This window comes from Apodemus sylvaticus, chromosome 12 (genome assembly GCF_947179515.1).
Source record: "Apodemus sylvaticus chromosome 12, mApoSyl1.1, whole genome shotgun sequence".
Taxonomy (NCBI): Eukaryota; Metazoa; Chordata; class Mammalia; order Rodentia; family Muridae; genus Apodemus; species Apodemus sylvaticus.
Window position 1 is genome coordinate 10264691 of NC_067483.1, and position 17311 is coordinate 10282001.

The 17311-nt window shown below is 37.0% G+C and overlaps 1 protein-coding gene across 3 annotated transcripts in view; it reads right to left on the reverse strand.

The window, feature by feature from the left end:
- Positions 1–835: 835 nt before the first annotated feature.
- The window catches only part of LOC127697757 (contactin-associated protein like 5-3), an 826357-nt gene continuing 809881 nt past the window's right edge, over positions 836–17311 (reverse strand). For all 3 annotated transcript variants that reach the window (XM_052201048.1, XM_052201047.1, XM_052201046.1), the window contains 3 exons: positions 10719–10937; positions 3447–3518; positions 836–993 (listed from right to left, as the gene is read on the reverse strand). In XM_052201048.1, the coding sequence (XP_052057008.1) occupies positions 836–993; positions 3447–3518; positions 10719–10937 (449 nt within the window). The remainder of the gene's footprint in view (positions 994–3446; positions 3519–10718; positions 10938–17311) is intronic.

Consider the following 17311-nt stretch of genomic DNA (forward strand, 5'->3'; position numbering starts at 1 on the left):
ACACACACACACACACAGAGAGAGAGAGAGAGAGAGAGAGAAAGGAGTGTCTTCCAAACTTAGAAGTAAAGCTTTGTGACATAATGTGTCCTCACAATCTCTCTCCTATCTCACAGGGGACCTAAAAGATCAAATGTTGTGTTTCCTGGGTCGATTTATTTTCCTTCATACCCTTCCATATTATGGGACTCCCTGATAATCATCACTTTAAAAAACAATCTAATTCTGTCTTTCTCTGTCTCTCTCTGTCTCTGTCTATCTGTCTGTCTGTCTGTCTCTCTCTCTCTCTCACACACACACACACTCTCACACAAACATAAGCAAACAAACACAAAAATATACACAAACACTTTTTTCTCTATATCCATAATACCTCAAAATATGGAATTGAACAGATAAAATTATTAAAGGTGAACACCACAGAGTTCATGTGTAATGGAAGCTGGCAAGACCAAATGCCTGAGAAACTAAAGATTGAAGTTGAGAAATTGGACTAGAAACAGAATGTGCATGTATGCATGTGTCTCTTCTTTGTTTACAATAGTAATGTCTATGTCTCCAGTGGTAATTGTCATTGACATCTGTCACTGGACAATAGTAGCCACAGCTACATGATCCCCTGAGCTGAGTCAAGGAGATGATTGCTATTGATGGATACATGTGTGTTCCAGAAAATTAATGGTAAATGAGGGAAAGAGAATGCTAAAACTAAAAAACATTAAAAAAAAAAAAAGCTGAAAAGGAAAGGGGAAATTCCAGAAAAGGAAAACAAAGATTCAGATGACCCTGCATGAGCTCAGATGAAATATTCCTGTTTGCACAGGCTGGTTGTATCTCACAAGTCAATGCCATTACTAAGGGAACTGTTCACATTTTCAGGGTACTCCTTCTCCTCTGTTTGACTGGCCTGGTGTGACTGCTTGTGCTGATAGAGGAAGTGGATCATGATTCCAATGGCACAAAAGGTGACAAATGCCACCACTGCTATGATACCTATAGGAAAGAAGGAAAAAGAAGGAAATTATAACTGAGAAAATTAAATCCAGACAAGGGCGTACTTTGGAGGAAAAAGAAAGGCAATATGCAAGGACAATTCTGCTCAGTATCTAGATATAAATACCTGATTTGAACGCCTTGAATTTTCAGAATCTAAAAAACCTCCTGGAAACAGAATGCTGAGAGAGGAAAGCTGTTTTTTCTAGATGGTTATGTTAATAAGTGAATAATGAACAAAGAGAACAACAAAGAATTCCTGCAGAATCTAACTGTGTTTTGATTTTGTTGATAGTGATAAAACCCACACTTCATAGATTTTTCATATACAAAGCTTTGCAAAGAATTCCTTATAAATGCTACCCCCTCTATTTTTAGGTCTCTCTGTCTTCATCTGTCTTTCTGCCTCTGTCTCTTTCTATTGCTGTCTCTCTGTCTCTGTGCCTGTCTCTCTGTCTCTCTGTCTCTCTGTCTCACTCTCTGTCTCTCTCTGTCTCTGTCTCTGTCTCTCTCTCTCTCTCTTTCTCTGTGTGTGTGTGTGCGTGTGTAGTTAGGTGCATAGCTGCCATAACATTTGTGTTAATGAAAAAAATAACTGTCAGGAGTCTGTTCTTGTCTGCCACTTTATTTGTGGCAAGATCACTTTTGCTTCCATTTCACCATCCTTAGCAGCATAGAGACTTTATTCAAACTAAATAAACAAAATAATCAACCCAGTCAGCAATACATAACATGTACACAAAATTAATAATAATCTATAGCATCAAAACACTGAAGTTTTGGTTAACAAAACTAATTTCATTTATGTTGAAGTATACATATTTGAATATTCATATTTTCTTAGTTGTCTAACTAGTGAGAATAGTAGCTAATTTAGTAACTTATTGCTGATCATTGCTCAACTTGCCAAGAATTCCTTAGTCTAAATGCCACGACATATCTGAATATATACCAGACAGTTAAATATATAGGTCAATCTTCCACCAAGTTTTAACAGATGTGACAATAACTAAGACCAATTATGTTTGTCATATATTCTATTTGTGATATATTTTCAAAATATTTTAAAACAAAGCAGAATACAATATCAAAGTTGATAGACTAATCTGAGTGGCAATAAAAGACTCTAAAGCATGGAGTGTTGACTTAAAATGTGGCATATGTTGCCTCTTTTCTACTGCTGGTGTGAGGGGGTTACTGCAGGCAGGGAGCTAGGCAAGCCTCCCAGGATCTCCTGTAGGGCTCTGATAACCTTCCCACTCTCAGAGAGAGTCATCAGAGCTTGCCTTAATGCAGGAGGACAAAACCCATACTTACAGGAATAAAAGTCCCCTGTGACATTTATTTGATTTCAAAGAAGTATCAAATTCAGTCCCTAAAGAAGGCATTTATTTAGCTCACATGGCTGTCATAAGGACTTCCCTACTAAAAGGTTTTGCTTCTCCTATCACATGCTACTATGGTGGATTCCTTCTATTCCCATTTCTTTGGCAGACAGGCATAGGGGGAACTGTTTCTCAGCTGCTACACTGCTGCCTTCTTTCCTATGACTTTCTTAGTCTGCTCATTCTAGGCAAGACTAAATCATACCTCTCATCCTATATCTCTGTGCTTGCTACAGGTCTGTTCCAGAGCTGGCGCTAATTAAATGCGAGATAAATGAATGCCTCCTGATGATTTTTAGAGAACACCATCTGTTGTAGATTCATTCAGCCAGGCTGCCAGAATGCAAGGTGAGGCACATGTTAGGGCTATAAGTTTTCAATGTATTTTCATATCTCAGACATCTTACATTAAACAAAACTTGGGGAGAGTACTTGTTGCAAGAGCCAGATGGGAACATCAAACTGCTGCAGGCATTATACTATCTGAGACAGAATGAAGAATGGGGAAGTGTTGGCCAACAGGCAGCTCATAAACAGTATAAATGGGAAGGTGGTAGGGGTGAGCCATAAGTAGAACAGGCAATCTCTACATCCACAATCAGATGGAATGCTAGATGAATGCGTCATCCTGATTATTAGATCTAACCCAAGTGATTTAGTGGGAAAAAAAAAAAAAAACTAAAAATGACGGCAGCACTGTCCAACTGTCTGCCTCAATGTGATTTCTTTCCACACGTAATTTTATCAGTCTGTTTTGTTTCTGCTTTAGAAGTGAAAACTGGATGAAATGAGTGTGATGTAGGCTGCCTGCCTATCAGTAAATGTGTCAGCTGTTGGTTGAGAACTTGGCTCCCGGCTGAATCAGAGGCAGAATGAATCCACAGAGCTCCTGGCACAGGAATAGTGTCTCCTTTAATCTTACACCATGCATGAATAGACTATTGGATGGACAGAGAGTGCTTGATTCTAGGTGATGGATGATCATAGGTGAGGAAAGCTCCAGGCAACTTTCTTCAGAGAACAGGGTCATAGTTATCTTTCCTGCTTTCAGTAATAAAGACAGATTACCTCCAATGACTGTGGAGTCACTTTGGACTGCATGTGTGAGCAATTCATGCTCATCTCTCTTTCCAAAGGGATCTAGAAAGAGGAAAAGAAACAAATGTAAACTTTACCCAAAAATGTCAACCAGAAGGAGAAAAATATGCAATGCAAATCTATGAGGTGTAAAAAGATTACAGTGGGGAGAAATAAATTAGCATTTGATTGGAATCTAAATAAATATCACTTAAAATGATGACCTGAGTTTAATCTGAAAACCTGCATTAAAAACTCAATTCTGAGACTCCAATCTGTAATCTCAGTGAGGGAGTAACTGATCACATATTTAGATCATGTATAGACACAAGGGATACTGTAACCCTAAATCATATAATGGAGAGAATGGTCTACCAAAGCCTTATCCTCTCACATATGCATAAACATTTGTACATTTTAAGGATGAATAAAATGCACTGCTTCAAACTCTTAATATATGCATGCATTAATTTATAAGTAAGATGTGAGATAGCCTTGAGATTGGTGAGGGTGCTCCCTGGTCATTGCCTTTTCGGTCACTCTCTCAGCATTCTGCTTTGCTGAAGACTTCCTAGGACTGTTTCAAGCACACTTTCCTCTTTGCATCAGTACACTCCTTGACAGCACACACTGTAGTGGACATGAATCTATTCACAATGATAGCTGAAGACAGTGGAAGAATTAGCAACTCTTAAAAGGTCTCACTAAGAGAACAGCTGAGCAGTGTGTACTGTGAACCCTTGAGCCATTGCTCTAATACATATTTTTTTCAGAGAGGGTTTCATAGATGCCAGACTGGATATTAACTTGTTATGTAATGGAAGGTGACCTTGAACTTGAAATATAATGGAAGATGGAAGAAGAACTGGAATATGACAGAGAGATAGAAAGATGGGAAAGAAGATAGAGAGGAAGCAGAAAAGAAAGGGATGAAGAGAGGAATGGGAAAGGGAAAGAGATGGATACAGATGGAAGAAAAAAATGGAGAAATCCATCAAAGTAATCTTCTAGATAAACAAAGAAAAAACCCACATGATCATTACAATAGATGTTGAGAAAGCATTTGACATCATTCTACACCCCTTCATGATAAACATCACGGAATGATCAGGAATTTAAGGCCCATAACTCATTATAAAAGCAATACACAGCAAACTAGTAGCCAACATCAAACTAAATGGAGAGAAACTTGAAGAAAACCCACTGATATCAGGGACTAGACAAGGCCTGTCCACTCTCTCCTAACCTGTTCAATACTGTACTCAAAGTCCTAGCCCGAGAAATTAGAAAAAAAAAAGGCAGTCAAAGGGATATAAACTGGAAAGGAATATTTCAAAGTATCTCTATTTGCAGATGATATAATAGTATACATAAGTGAACCCAAAAATTCCAACAGAGAACTCCTAGACCTGATAAACAACTGCAGAAATGGGGATGGACATAAAATTAACTCAAACAAGTTAGTAGCCTTCTTCTACTCAAAGGATAAAGAGGCTGAAAATGAAGTTAGGGAAATGACACGCTTCACAATAGGCACAAACAATATAAAGTATCTTGGTGTGACTCTAACCAAACAAATAAAAGATCTGTATGAGAAGAACTTCAGGTCTCTGAAGAAGAAAATCAAAGAAGACCTCAGAAAATGGAAAAAATCTTCCATGCTTGTGTATTGGCAGGATTAATATAGTTAAAATGGCCATCTTGTCAAAAGCAATCTACAGCTTCAATGCATTCCCCATCAAAATCCCAACTCAGTTCTTCCTAGAGTATAGAAAAAGCAATTCTCAAGTTCATCTGGAAAACAAAAAAACCCAAGATAGCTAAAACTATTCTCAACAATAAAAGAACTTCTGGGGGAATCAGCATCCCAGACCTAAAGCAATACTATAGAGCAATAGTGTTAAAAACTGCATGGTATTGACACAGGGACAGGCAAGTGGACCAATGGAATAGAATTGAATATCCAGAAATGAATCCACACACCTATGGTCACTTGATCTTCTACAAAGGAGCAGAAAACATCCAGTGGGAAAAAGATAGCCTTTTCAACAAATGGTTCTGGTTCAATTGGAGGTCAGCATGCAGAAGGATGCAAATTGATCCATTCTTATCTTGTTATACTAAGCTCAACTCCAAGTGGATCAAGGACCTCCACATAAAGCCTGACACACTGAAATTAATAGAAAAGAAACTGGGGAAAACCCTTGAGGACATGGGCACAGAGGAAATGTTCCTCAACAGAACACCAATAGCTTATGCTCTAAGATCAATAATTGACAAATGGGATCTCATAAAATTACAAAGTTTCTGTAAGCCAGAGGATACTGTCAAAAGGACAAAACAGCAACCACCCAATTTGGAAAAGATCTTCATTAACCCTACATCCTACAGAGGGCTAATATCCAATATATACAAAGAACTCAAGAAGTTAGACCTCAGGGAACCAAATAACCCTTTTAAAAATGAGGTACAGATATAAACAAAGAATTTTTACCTAATGAAATTCAGATGGCCGAGAAGCACCTTAAGAAATGCTCAACATCATTATGTATTAGGGAAATGCAAATCAAAACAACCCTTAGATTTCACCTCACACCAGTCAGAATGGCTAAGATTAAAAACGCAGGAGACAGCAGGTGCTAGCGAGGATGTGCAGAAAGAGGATCACTCCTCCACTGCTGGTGGAATTGCAAGATAGTACAACCACTGTGGAAATCAGTCTGTTGGTTCCTCAGAAAAGTAGACATGACACTTCCGGAGGACCCTGGTATACCACTCCTGGGCATGTATCCAGATGATTCCCTGGCATGCAATAAGGACACATGCTACATTATGTTCATAGCAGCCTTATTTATAATAGCCAGAAGCTGGAAAGAACCCAGATGTCCCTCAATGGAGGAATGGATACAGATTATATGGTAAATTTATACAATGGAATATTACTCAGCAATTAAAAAGAATGAATTCATGAAATTTTTAGGCAAATGGTTGGATCTGGAAAATATCCTAAGTGAGGTAACCCAATCACAAAATAATACACATGTAATGCAATCACTAATAAATGGATATTAATTAGCCCAGAAGCTCTGATACCCAAGACACAATTAGCATAACAAATGACTCCCATGAAGAAGTAAAGAGAGGGCCCTGATCTTGGAAAGGCTTGATCCAGCACTGTAGGGGAGTACCAGGACAGAGAAAAAGGAGGGAGGTGATTGGAGAATGGCTGGAGAGAGGAAGACTTATGGGACATATGGGAAGGGGGGAACTGAGAAAGGGGAAATCATTTGGAATGTAAACAAAGAATACAGAATAAAAAGAAAAGAAAAGGGAAAAAAAAACTATTCTCAACCATAAAACAACCTCAGGAGTAATTCCTGTCCTCAAGCTATACTACAGAGGAATTGGGAAAAAACTGCATGGTATTGATACAATGACAGACAGGTAGATCAGTGTAATAGAATTGAAGACACAGAAATGGACCCACAAACCTATGGTCACTTGATCTTTGAAAAAGCAGCTAAAACCATCCAGTGAATAAAATCATTGTAAACAATTGGTGCTGGGTCAACTGACAGTCAACATGTACAGGTATGCAAAATGATTCACTCTTATCTCGCTGTAAAAAGCTGAAGACCAAGTGAATAAAGGATTTCCACATAAAATGAGTTACAGTGAATCTAATAGTACAGAAAATGGGGAAGACTCTGTAGCACATTGGCACAGTACAAAATTTCAATAGCTTATATTCTATGATCAATAATTGACAAAAGAGACCTCATAAAATTTCAAAAGCTTCTATAAAGCAAAGGACACTGTCAATAGGACAAAATGGCAACCAACAAATTGGGAAAAAAATCTTTACCAATCCTACATCTGAGAATCCAAAATATACAAAGAACTCCAGAAGATAGGCTCCAGAGACCCCAAATAACCCTATTAAAACTGGAGTGCTGAGCTAAACAAGAATTCTCAACTGAGGAATATCAGATGGCTGAGATACAGCTAAAGAAATATTCAACATGCTTAATTATCAGGGAAATATAAATCAAAACAACCCTGAGATTCCACCTCAAAATCAAAATCAAAACAAAAATCAAAAACTCAGGTGACAGCAGATGCTGGCAAGAATGTGGAGGAAGAGGAACACTCCTCCATTGCTGGTGGGATTGCAAGCTGGTAAAACCACTCTGGAAATCAGTGTGATGGATCCTCAGACAAGTGAACATAGTGCTAACTGAGGATCCAGTTATACCAATCCTGGGCATATACCCTGAAGATGTTTCAACAGGTAATAAGGACATGTGCTCCACCATGTTCATAACAGTCATATTTATAATAAACAGAAGCTGAAAATAACCTAGATGTCCTTCAACAGACGAATGGATACAGAAATGTGGTACAATGGAGTACTACTCAGCTATTAAAAACAATGAATTCATAAACTTCTTAGGCAAATGGATGGAACTAGAAAATATTATTCAGAGTGATATATCTCAATCACAAAAGAAAACACATGGTATGCTCTTGCTGATAAGTGAATATTAGCCCCAAATCTCAGAATACCCATGACACAATTCACAGACCACTTGAAGCTCAAGAAGAAGGAAAACCAAAGTGTACATACTTCAGTCCTTCTTAGAAGGGGGATCAAAATACCCATGGCTCACAGACAACCAATTGACTGAACATAGGGTCCCCAGTGAATGAGCAAAAGAAATGACACAAGAGCTGGAGGTTTGCAGCCCCATAGGAGGAACAATAATATGTACCAAATAGTAACCCCAGAGATCACATGGACTAAATCACAAATCAAAGGGTATATATGGAGGGACCCATAGCTCCTGCTACAAATATAGCAAAGGATGGCCTTTTCAGACATCAATGAGAGGATAGGTCATTGATACTGTGAAGGCTCAATGCCCCATTGTAAGGGAATGCCAGGTCAGGAAAGTGGGAGCTGGGGGTTGGTAAGCAGAGGATGGAGGAGATGGGATAGGAGTTTTTCTGAGGGGTAACAAGGAAAGGGGATACCATTTGAAATGTAAATAAAGCAAAAAATCTAATAAAATGAATGGAGAAGGCAATAAGAAAGAAGATAGTGAAAGATGAAAGCATGAAGAGTAGAAGATATGGAAACTTAGAGAGGAAGACAGACAGGAGACAGAGTTATCAGGAGTAGGTATGAGAAAGGGGGAAATGGAGGGAAGAACTAGGAGGGAGGGATGACAGAGCTACATATCAGGAAGACTGATAGTGAATGAAAGGGAGATAGTAAGGTAGAGGCAGAGACAGAATCAGGAAGCTAATGAGGGAGACAGAAAAGGAGGGGGTTTGACAGAAGGGAATGGCAAATATTTGTATCCACCTCCTATGTCATCGTTATGACATTTTTTACTCTAGCATATTCTGTGACAAGTATTCTTCCTGAAATTCCTTATACTTCTTCATTAATACTCAAATCATAACTGTCCATGTTTATAAAATCCCTTTGATTTAACACAACTCATATTGGTTATAACTTTATTTACTTCATGTGCTACTTTTAATATTTAAATATTATAGTTTTCATGTTAATATACATTTATCAATTTCTAATATGTTTTGATGTTGATTGGCTAATATAGATTAATTTACATTAATTCTGGCTCTTGAGTGTTCACTACTGGTAGAAAGAAAACATTTTAGATATGATAAAGTATCAGATAAGTTTAATCAAGTTCGGCAAAGTAATCCTGATCACAGTAATAATATATTTCATGATCATTTACTGCTGATTCCCCTTTAATATTTCATTTAAACATTAAGTCTTACTCTAACTTTTCCTCTTTCAAAAGTAAATGTCTTAGCCTAAATGCATAAAAACATCTACTTATGCATCTATCTGCCACCTGCCATCTTTCTACCCATCAATCTATTCATCTAGCTACCATTTCCCTACCAAAATATAATACCATGAGAATATAGATGTTTGCATTTATACATTGTATAAGGACTTCCATTTTTATGTATAATACTAGACTGTGCTTGCTGACTAAATCAGGATGGATTTTTCACCCAGTAATAAGTTTGCTAGATCTCACTAGAAATATATAGCAATTCTTGCACATTTCCTTTGAGAATAATCTTCTGTAATCTGAGAGTATTGAAGCATAATTTGAATCAGGACACTGTGATTTCTTTGTCTGTATATGATATCATTCTGTAGCTAAAGAGTCATCGACCAAAGTTAATTTATTTCCTGAATTTTCTGACTCATTTGGAGACTTGAGGACCTGATAGCTAAAATACTTGCTGTATGCTCATGAGGATCTGAGTTACAATTTCCAGCACCCACATAAAAGGCTAAGTGTTTCAGTTAGCACTTGTACCCAAGTGTTGTGACAAAGACAAGAGATACCTAGGAATCCATGGCCAGCCAACCTTTCTGAAATAGTGAAATAATACTGAAGTGAGTATTATCTAGGTACACATTCTGATGTTTTCATGGCCCCTTTAAATTTAAATTCTCCTATCAGTATCCACTTAAACAATAATGATGCACAAATGTACATACATTTATATGTATATGCAAGGAATAACCCACTAATTAAAACTGCTTATCACCGGAAACTAGAATTATATTATACATATCTGTAATCAATTTTATTGTTAACAGGTTAGGTATTGATTTTCAATAAGATTAATGTTCATTATTGAAATATTGCAAAATATCACACCGAAAAATACTACTAATAAATATAATTGTTATCCTAGTGTTTACATCTTTCTATTGTGTCTTTCTACTCGTCATTGTTTATATGATGGTTAGTGACATTAATCAATCTGATAAAATCTAGAATCTCCTAGGAGACTGGAGAATGTTTGTTGCACTATATTCATTTCATAAGAGCTACCCACTGTGGTTGTCATCAATCCCTGGATGGGATCCTAGACTGTATAAATGGAGAATGATCTGAATACTGGAATGTATATATCACTCTCTACTTCCTGATTATGGACGTGATATGACATGCTATATCAAATTCCTATCTTCTCTGGTGGACTGGACACTTGAACTGTGAAGCAGAATAAACTTGTTCTTAATTTGCTTTTGTCAGAGTGTTTTAGAAAGATAGATATGACCAACAAGAAGCTACTTACAATTTCTAATGACGTATAACCATACAAGGCAAAGAACTGCATACCAATGGCCAATACTTTAGCTCTATAAGACAGCAGAAATTAGTGATAGAAACAGAAGAGGTAATTCTCAGGAATTACCTATTGAAGAATGCATGGTGGTCACTGCATTCACATCAGAGTCCCCCATGGACCCACAGCTGGATTCTGTCAAAGTCCTTTGGACAGTCACAGGTGAAATGCTGGCATGGCGAAAGGCTGCCTTCAGTGGTGCTATATGATTGTATTGGACTGAAGAAAGACATCCAACAAAACCCAAGGTGTTTGCTCTAGCAACTTCTGGATCCAACCCAAGAGTCTCTGCAATAAATAAAATTAATCACACATTTTAGATTTTCATAATAGTTTATGTGGGCTTTCTTGACTACTAACTGCAATGCCCTTGATATTTTTTTGATTACAGAAACTTGTTACATACCTTTATTCCTATTCTCAGCCACACATTTACTACAGGTATCAATATTTCACTCAACTATATCTCATAGAAAAGAGCTATGATGATCTCTACTTTTAAACAAAAATGGTTTTAACTTTAAATTCTTCATTCATGTATTTTATGAACTGTAAAAAGAGTAATGTAACCCTGACATATTCTAATAAATATTTAAAGAATTTGCATCTTTATTCCCATCATTATTTATCTACTGTTACAGGTGATAACACAAGCAAATTAAGATGTTCATACATTTAATTCACAATCATAGCATAGAAAAATGATAATAAGAAAACAGTGGGATTAGAAATGCCTGGACATATACCCAGAGGATTCCCCACCAGGCAATAAGGATACATGCTCTACTATGTTCATAGCAGCCCTATTTATAATTGCCAGATGCTGGAAAGAACCCAGGTATCCCTCAACAGAAGAGTGGATGCAAAAAATGTGGTATATCTACACAATGGAGTACTATTCAGTCATTAGAAACAATGAATTCATGAAATTCTTAGGCAAATGGATGGAGCTAGAGAACATCATACTAAGTGAGGTAACCCAGACTCAAAAGATGAATCATGGTATGCACTCACTAATAAGTGGATATTAACCTAGAAAACTGGAATACCCAAAACATAATCCACACATCAAATGAGGTACAAGAAGAAAGGAGGAGTGGCCCCTGGTTCTGGAAAGACTCAGTGAAGCAGTATTCGGCAAAACCAGAACGGGGAAGTAGGAAGAGGTGGGTGGGAGGACAGGGGAAGAGAAGGGGGCTTATGGGACATTTGGAGAGTGGGGGGCTAGAAAAGGAGAAATCATTTGAAATGTAAATAAATTATATCGAATAAAAAAAAAAAAAGAAATGAAAGCAGGTCTCCCAGAGATGTGTCACACTTGTTGTTTCCTGACCCCTGAGTAGAGTAAGTAAACATTTCTGCCTTCATCACTTCTCTTCATAATGCTTATTGGGCACTAACTGGGGAGATACATTTTCACCTTTGAATATATTCAAACCCCTAGAACATTTTTGAGTCTTTATAAGAGATGGAAATGCACCCTCTGTGCTCGATTTCCATGGACATAGTGCTGCCTAAGTTTGTGGAGGCCTGCTGCTACCAAGGATGACTAGGTGATTTCAGCAAGCTCAAACTCATGCCTACTGGTTCCTTTGCAAACCCAGCATTCATGAGGCCTACCCGATCCCCTTTGTTCTCCACCTTCTTGTCCATATCTCTATACTTCCAATCCCGGATACTGGCAGCTCATTGACTACAAGGTAAGATCCTTAACCCTATTCCCTTTCTGTAAAACCCTCTGTTCAAACATAGCAGTGTTGAGTTCTTCCCTGCCCAATTAGAGCTCAATTTTCCAGACGCAACTCCCCCTGTATCCTGGAGGCCTATTGCTGATGCTTAGGACTAACTAAGTCCTGCAAAGTTCAGGAACAACAAGCTTTACCTGAAATTCCAGATGCCTACTGATATCAAGGACTACAAGCTCTATTTGCAGCCCCAGAGGCCTATTCCCATCAGGACTAGTAGGCCTGCCAATACTAGAGACAACCAGATAGCTAAAGGCCAACATTAGAACACAATCAACAAAAGCCAAGCCAAATTGGTACCACCAGAGTCATGCTGTCCTATTACCATAAACCCTGTACATCTTAACACATCTGAGTCATAAGAAAATGACCTTCAAACTAATTTTATGAAGATGATAGACACCTTTATAGAAGAAATGAATAAACCTCTTAAAGAAATACAGGAAAATGCAGCTTTTAAAGAGGAAATGGATAATCCCTTTAAATAAATTAATATATATATATACAATCAGGTAGACGTACTTAAAGAGAAAATGAATGAATAACAAGAAAAATGAGAAAATACAAACACAGGTGAAATAAATAAATAAAATTATTCAAGACAAGAAAACAGAAATAGAAGCAAAAACAAAAACACAAACTGAGGCAATCCTGGATGTTGAAAACCTAGGAAAGAGAACAACAACTACAGTTATAGCATCACAAATAGAAATCAAGGGTAGAAAAGGAAATAACAGGTATAAAAGATACCAAAGAATAAATTGCTACATTGTTTAAAGAAAATGATGAACATTAAAAGTTTCTAACACAAAATATCAAGGAAATGTGAGCACTATGAAATAACCAAACCTAAGAATAATAAAACTAGCAGGAGGAGAAGCATTCCAAATCAAAGGCCCAGAAAATATCTTCAAGAAAATCATAGCAACCTTCCAGTTTCCTTCTGTGCTCCAAGCTGATCCTGTGCCACAGTGCTCTAAACCCAAATATCCCTGGAAGAGAGTTGGTATGCCAGGAGTGCTGACAAGCCTTTGAGTACAGGTAAGGCAACCACTTCTGCTCCAAGGGAACTAACTAGAGTCCTCAGAACACAGGAAACAAGGAAGAGCCTGGGGCAGGAGCCTTCCAGCTTCAACCTGCACACGGAGCTGATCCTGGGCCACAGCACTTTATACCCAAATACAATCAGAAGAGAACTGGTCTCAAAAGAGTGACAACAAACATGTGAGCACAGGTAAGACCAGCAATTTTATTCAACTTCACAGCCATGGAGGGAACTCCTCAGAACCAATAGGACACAGGAACCAAAGAATAGCTAGGGATAGAATACTTCTCATTTCCTTTTGCATGCTGGAGTTGATCCTTTGACACAGCTCCCCATACCCAATTTTCTCCTGGAGAGAACTGGTCTTCCAGGAGTACTGACACAAAGGCTTGCAGGAGGAACAAGCCATAGTTAAAGAGAGCCAGACCAGCTAACACCAAAGAAAACCAGGTGGTGAGAGGCAAGGGCAAGAACATAAGCAACAGAAATCAAGGATACTTGGCATCATCAGAACCTAGTTCTGCCACCACAGTGAGCCCTGGATATCTTGACATACCAGAAAAATAAGACTTGAAATAAGAATTGAAAAATAAGATTTGAAATCATATCTCATGATTCTGATAGAGTATTGTTAAGGACAGAAATAACTCACTAAAGATATACAGAACACAGGTAGACAGGCTCTTAAATGAGAAACACAAAAAATTCCTTAAATATTTACAGAAAACCACAACAAAACAGGTAAAAGAATTGAACAAAACAGACTGAGATCTAAAAATGGAAAAAGAAACAATAAAGAAATAGCAAAGGGGGACAACCCCAGACATAGAAAACCCAGGAAAGAGGTCAGAAGACACAGATGCAAGCATTGATGGATTTCCGTATATTGAACCAACCCTGCATTCCCGGGATAAAGCCTACTTGATCATGGTGGATGATCGTTTTGATGTGTTCTTGGATTCGGTTGGCAAGAATTTTATTGAGTATTTTTGCATCGATGTTCATAAGGGAAATTGGTCTGAAGTTCTCTTTCTTTGTTGGATCTTTGTGTGGCTTTGGTATCAGCGTAATTGTGGCTTCGTAGAAGGAATTGGGTAGTGTTCCTTCTGTTTCTATTTTGTGGAATAGTTTGAAGAGTATTGGTGTTAACTCTTCTTTGAAGGTCTGGTAGAATTGTCAACTGAATACAAGAGTTAGAAGAGAGAATCTCCACTGTAGAAGATATAATAGAAAACATTGACACGGCAGTTAAAGCAAATAAAAATTGGAAAATGTTCCTAATCCAAGATATCCAGAAAATCCAGGACATAATGAGAAGACCAAACCTAAGGATAAAAGGTATAGAAGAGAATGAAGATCTCAAATTTAAAGGGCCAGTAAATATCTTTAACAAAATTATAGAAGAAAATGTCACTAGCCTAAAGAAAGAGATGCCCATAAACATTTAAGAATCCTATAAAATTACAAATAGATTGGACCAGAAAAGAAATTACTCCTGTCATGTATTAGTCAAAACACCAAATCCTCAAAATAAAGAAAGAATATTAAAAGGCTTAAGGGGAAAATGTCAAGTAACATATAAAGGCAGACCTATCAGAAATACACCAGACTTCTTCCCAGAAATTATAAAAGCTAGAAGACCTTGGACAGATGTTATACAGACACTAAGGGAACACAAATGCTATCCCAGAGCACTATACCCAGCAAAATTCTCAATTATCATAGATGGAGAAACTATGATATTCTATGACAAAAACAACTTTAGACAAAATCTCACCACAAATACAGTCCTACCAAGGAAAATAGATGTAAAACTAACACAAGGCAGGAAACTACACTCTAGAAAAAGCAAGAAAGTAATCTTTCAACAAACCCAAAATAAGAAAGCCATGCAAACATAAAAAAATGAAATAAAATAAAAATAAAAAATAAAAGGAAGCAATAATCACTATTCCTTAATATCTCTGAACATCACTGGAATCAATTTTCCAATAAACTGACATAGACTAACAGATTTGTTATGTAAACAGGACCCAGCATTTTGCGGCATATAGGAAATGTACCTCAATGTCAAAGACAGACACTATCTCAGAGTAAAATATTGGAAAAACAGTTTTTCGAGAAAATGATGTCAAGAAACAAGCTGGAGTAGCCATTCTAATATTAAATGACAGTGACTTTCAACCTAAAGTTATCAAACAAGATAAAGAAGGACCCTTCAAACCCACCAAAGGAAAACTCTATCAAGAAGAACTCTCAATTCTAAACATCTATACTCCAAATGCAAGGGCACCCACATTCATAAAACAAACATGACTAAGCTCAAAGCACACATTGCATCTCACACAATAATAGTTGGAGATTTCAATGCCCCATTCTTATCAATGAACAGATCATGGAAACAAAAACTTATCAAAGACACAGAGAAACTAACAGAAGTTATTTATGAACCAAATTGATTTAAGAGATATCTATAGGACATTTTATCCTAAAACAAAAGAATACACCTTCTTCTCAGCACCTCAAGATAAATTCTCCAAAATTGACAATATAATCAGTCATAAAACAGGTCTCAAAAGGTATAAAAGATTGAAATAATCCCTATCAGCACAGACTAAGGCAGGTCTTCAATAACAACAAAAATAATAGAAAGACCACATATAACAGGAAGCTGAACTACACTCTACTCAATGATAACTTGGTCATGGAAAAAAATAAAGAAAGAAATTAAAGATATTTTAAATTTTAAAGAAAATAAAGCCACAACATACCCAAATTTATGGAATATAATGAAAGCAGTGCTAAAAGGAAAATTCATAGATCTGAGTGCTTCCAAATAGAAACTGTAGAGAGCATGCACTAACAGCTTGACAACACATTTGAAACTCTAGAAGAAAAAAGATACAAATATACCCAAGAGGAGTAGAAGACAGGAAATAATCTTGCTCAGGGATGGAATCAGCCAAGTATAAGAAAAATAACTACACAAAGAATCAACAAAAGCAGGAGCTGGTTCTTTGAGAAAATCAACAAGATAGATAAACTGTTAGCCAAATTAATCAGAGGGCACAGAGACAGTATCAAAATCAACAAAATCAGAAATGAAAAGGGAGACATAACAGAAAATGGGAAAATCAAAAAAAAAATCATTGGATCATAATATAATAACCTATACTCAACAGACCTGGAACATCTGGATCAAATGGGCAATTTTCTAGACAGATACCAGGTACAAAAGTAAAATCAGGATAAGATAAGCCAACAAAACAGTCCCATAACCCCTAAAGATGTAGAAGCAGTCATTCATAGTCTGCCAACCAAAATAGAGCCCAGGACCATATGGGTTTAGTGGAGAGTTCCATCAGACCTTCAAAGAACACTTAATACCAATATATTCTTCAAACTATTCCACAAACTAGAAACTGAAGGAACACTACCCAATTCATTCTATGAAGCCACAGTTACTCTGATACCTGAATCACACAAAGACCCAACAAAGAAAGAGAACATCCGACTAATTTCCCTTACGAATATAGATGCAAAAACACTCAATAAAATGCTTGCAAAATGAATACAAGAACACATCAAAATAATCATCTATCAAGATCAAGTTAGCATCATCCCAGGGGTGCAGGTGTGGTTCAATACACAGAAATTCATCAACGTGATCCACTATATAAACAAACACAAAGAATAAAAGCACATGATCATGTCATTAGATGCTGAGAAAGCATTCAACAAAATTCAACACCTTTCATGATAAAAGTCTTGGAAAGATCATGAATTTAAGGGTCATACCTAAACAAAGTAAAACAAATATACAGCAAACAAGTAAACAACATCAAACTAAATGGACAGATACTTGAAGCAAT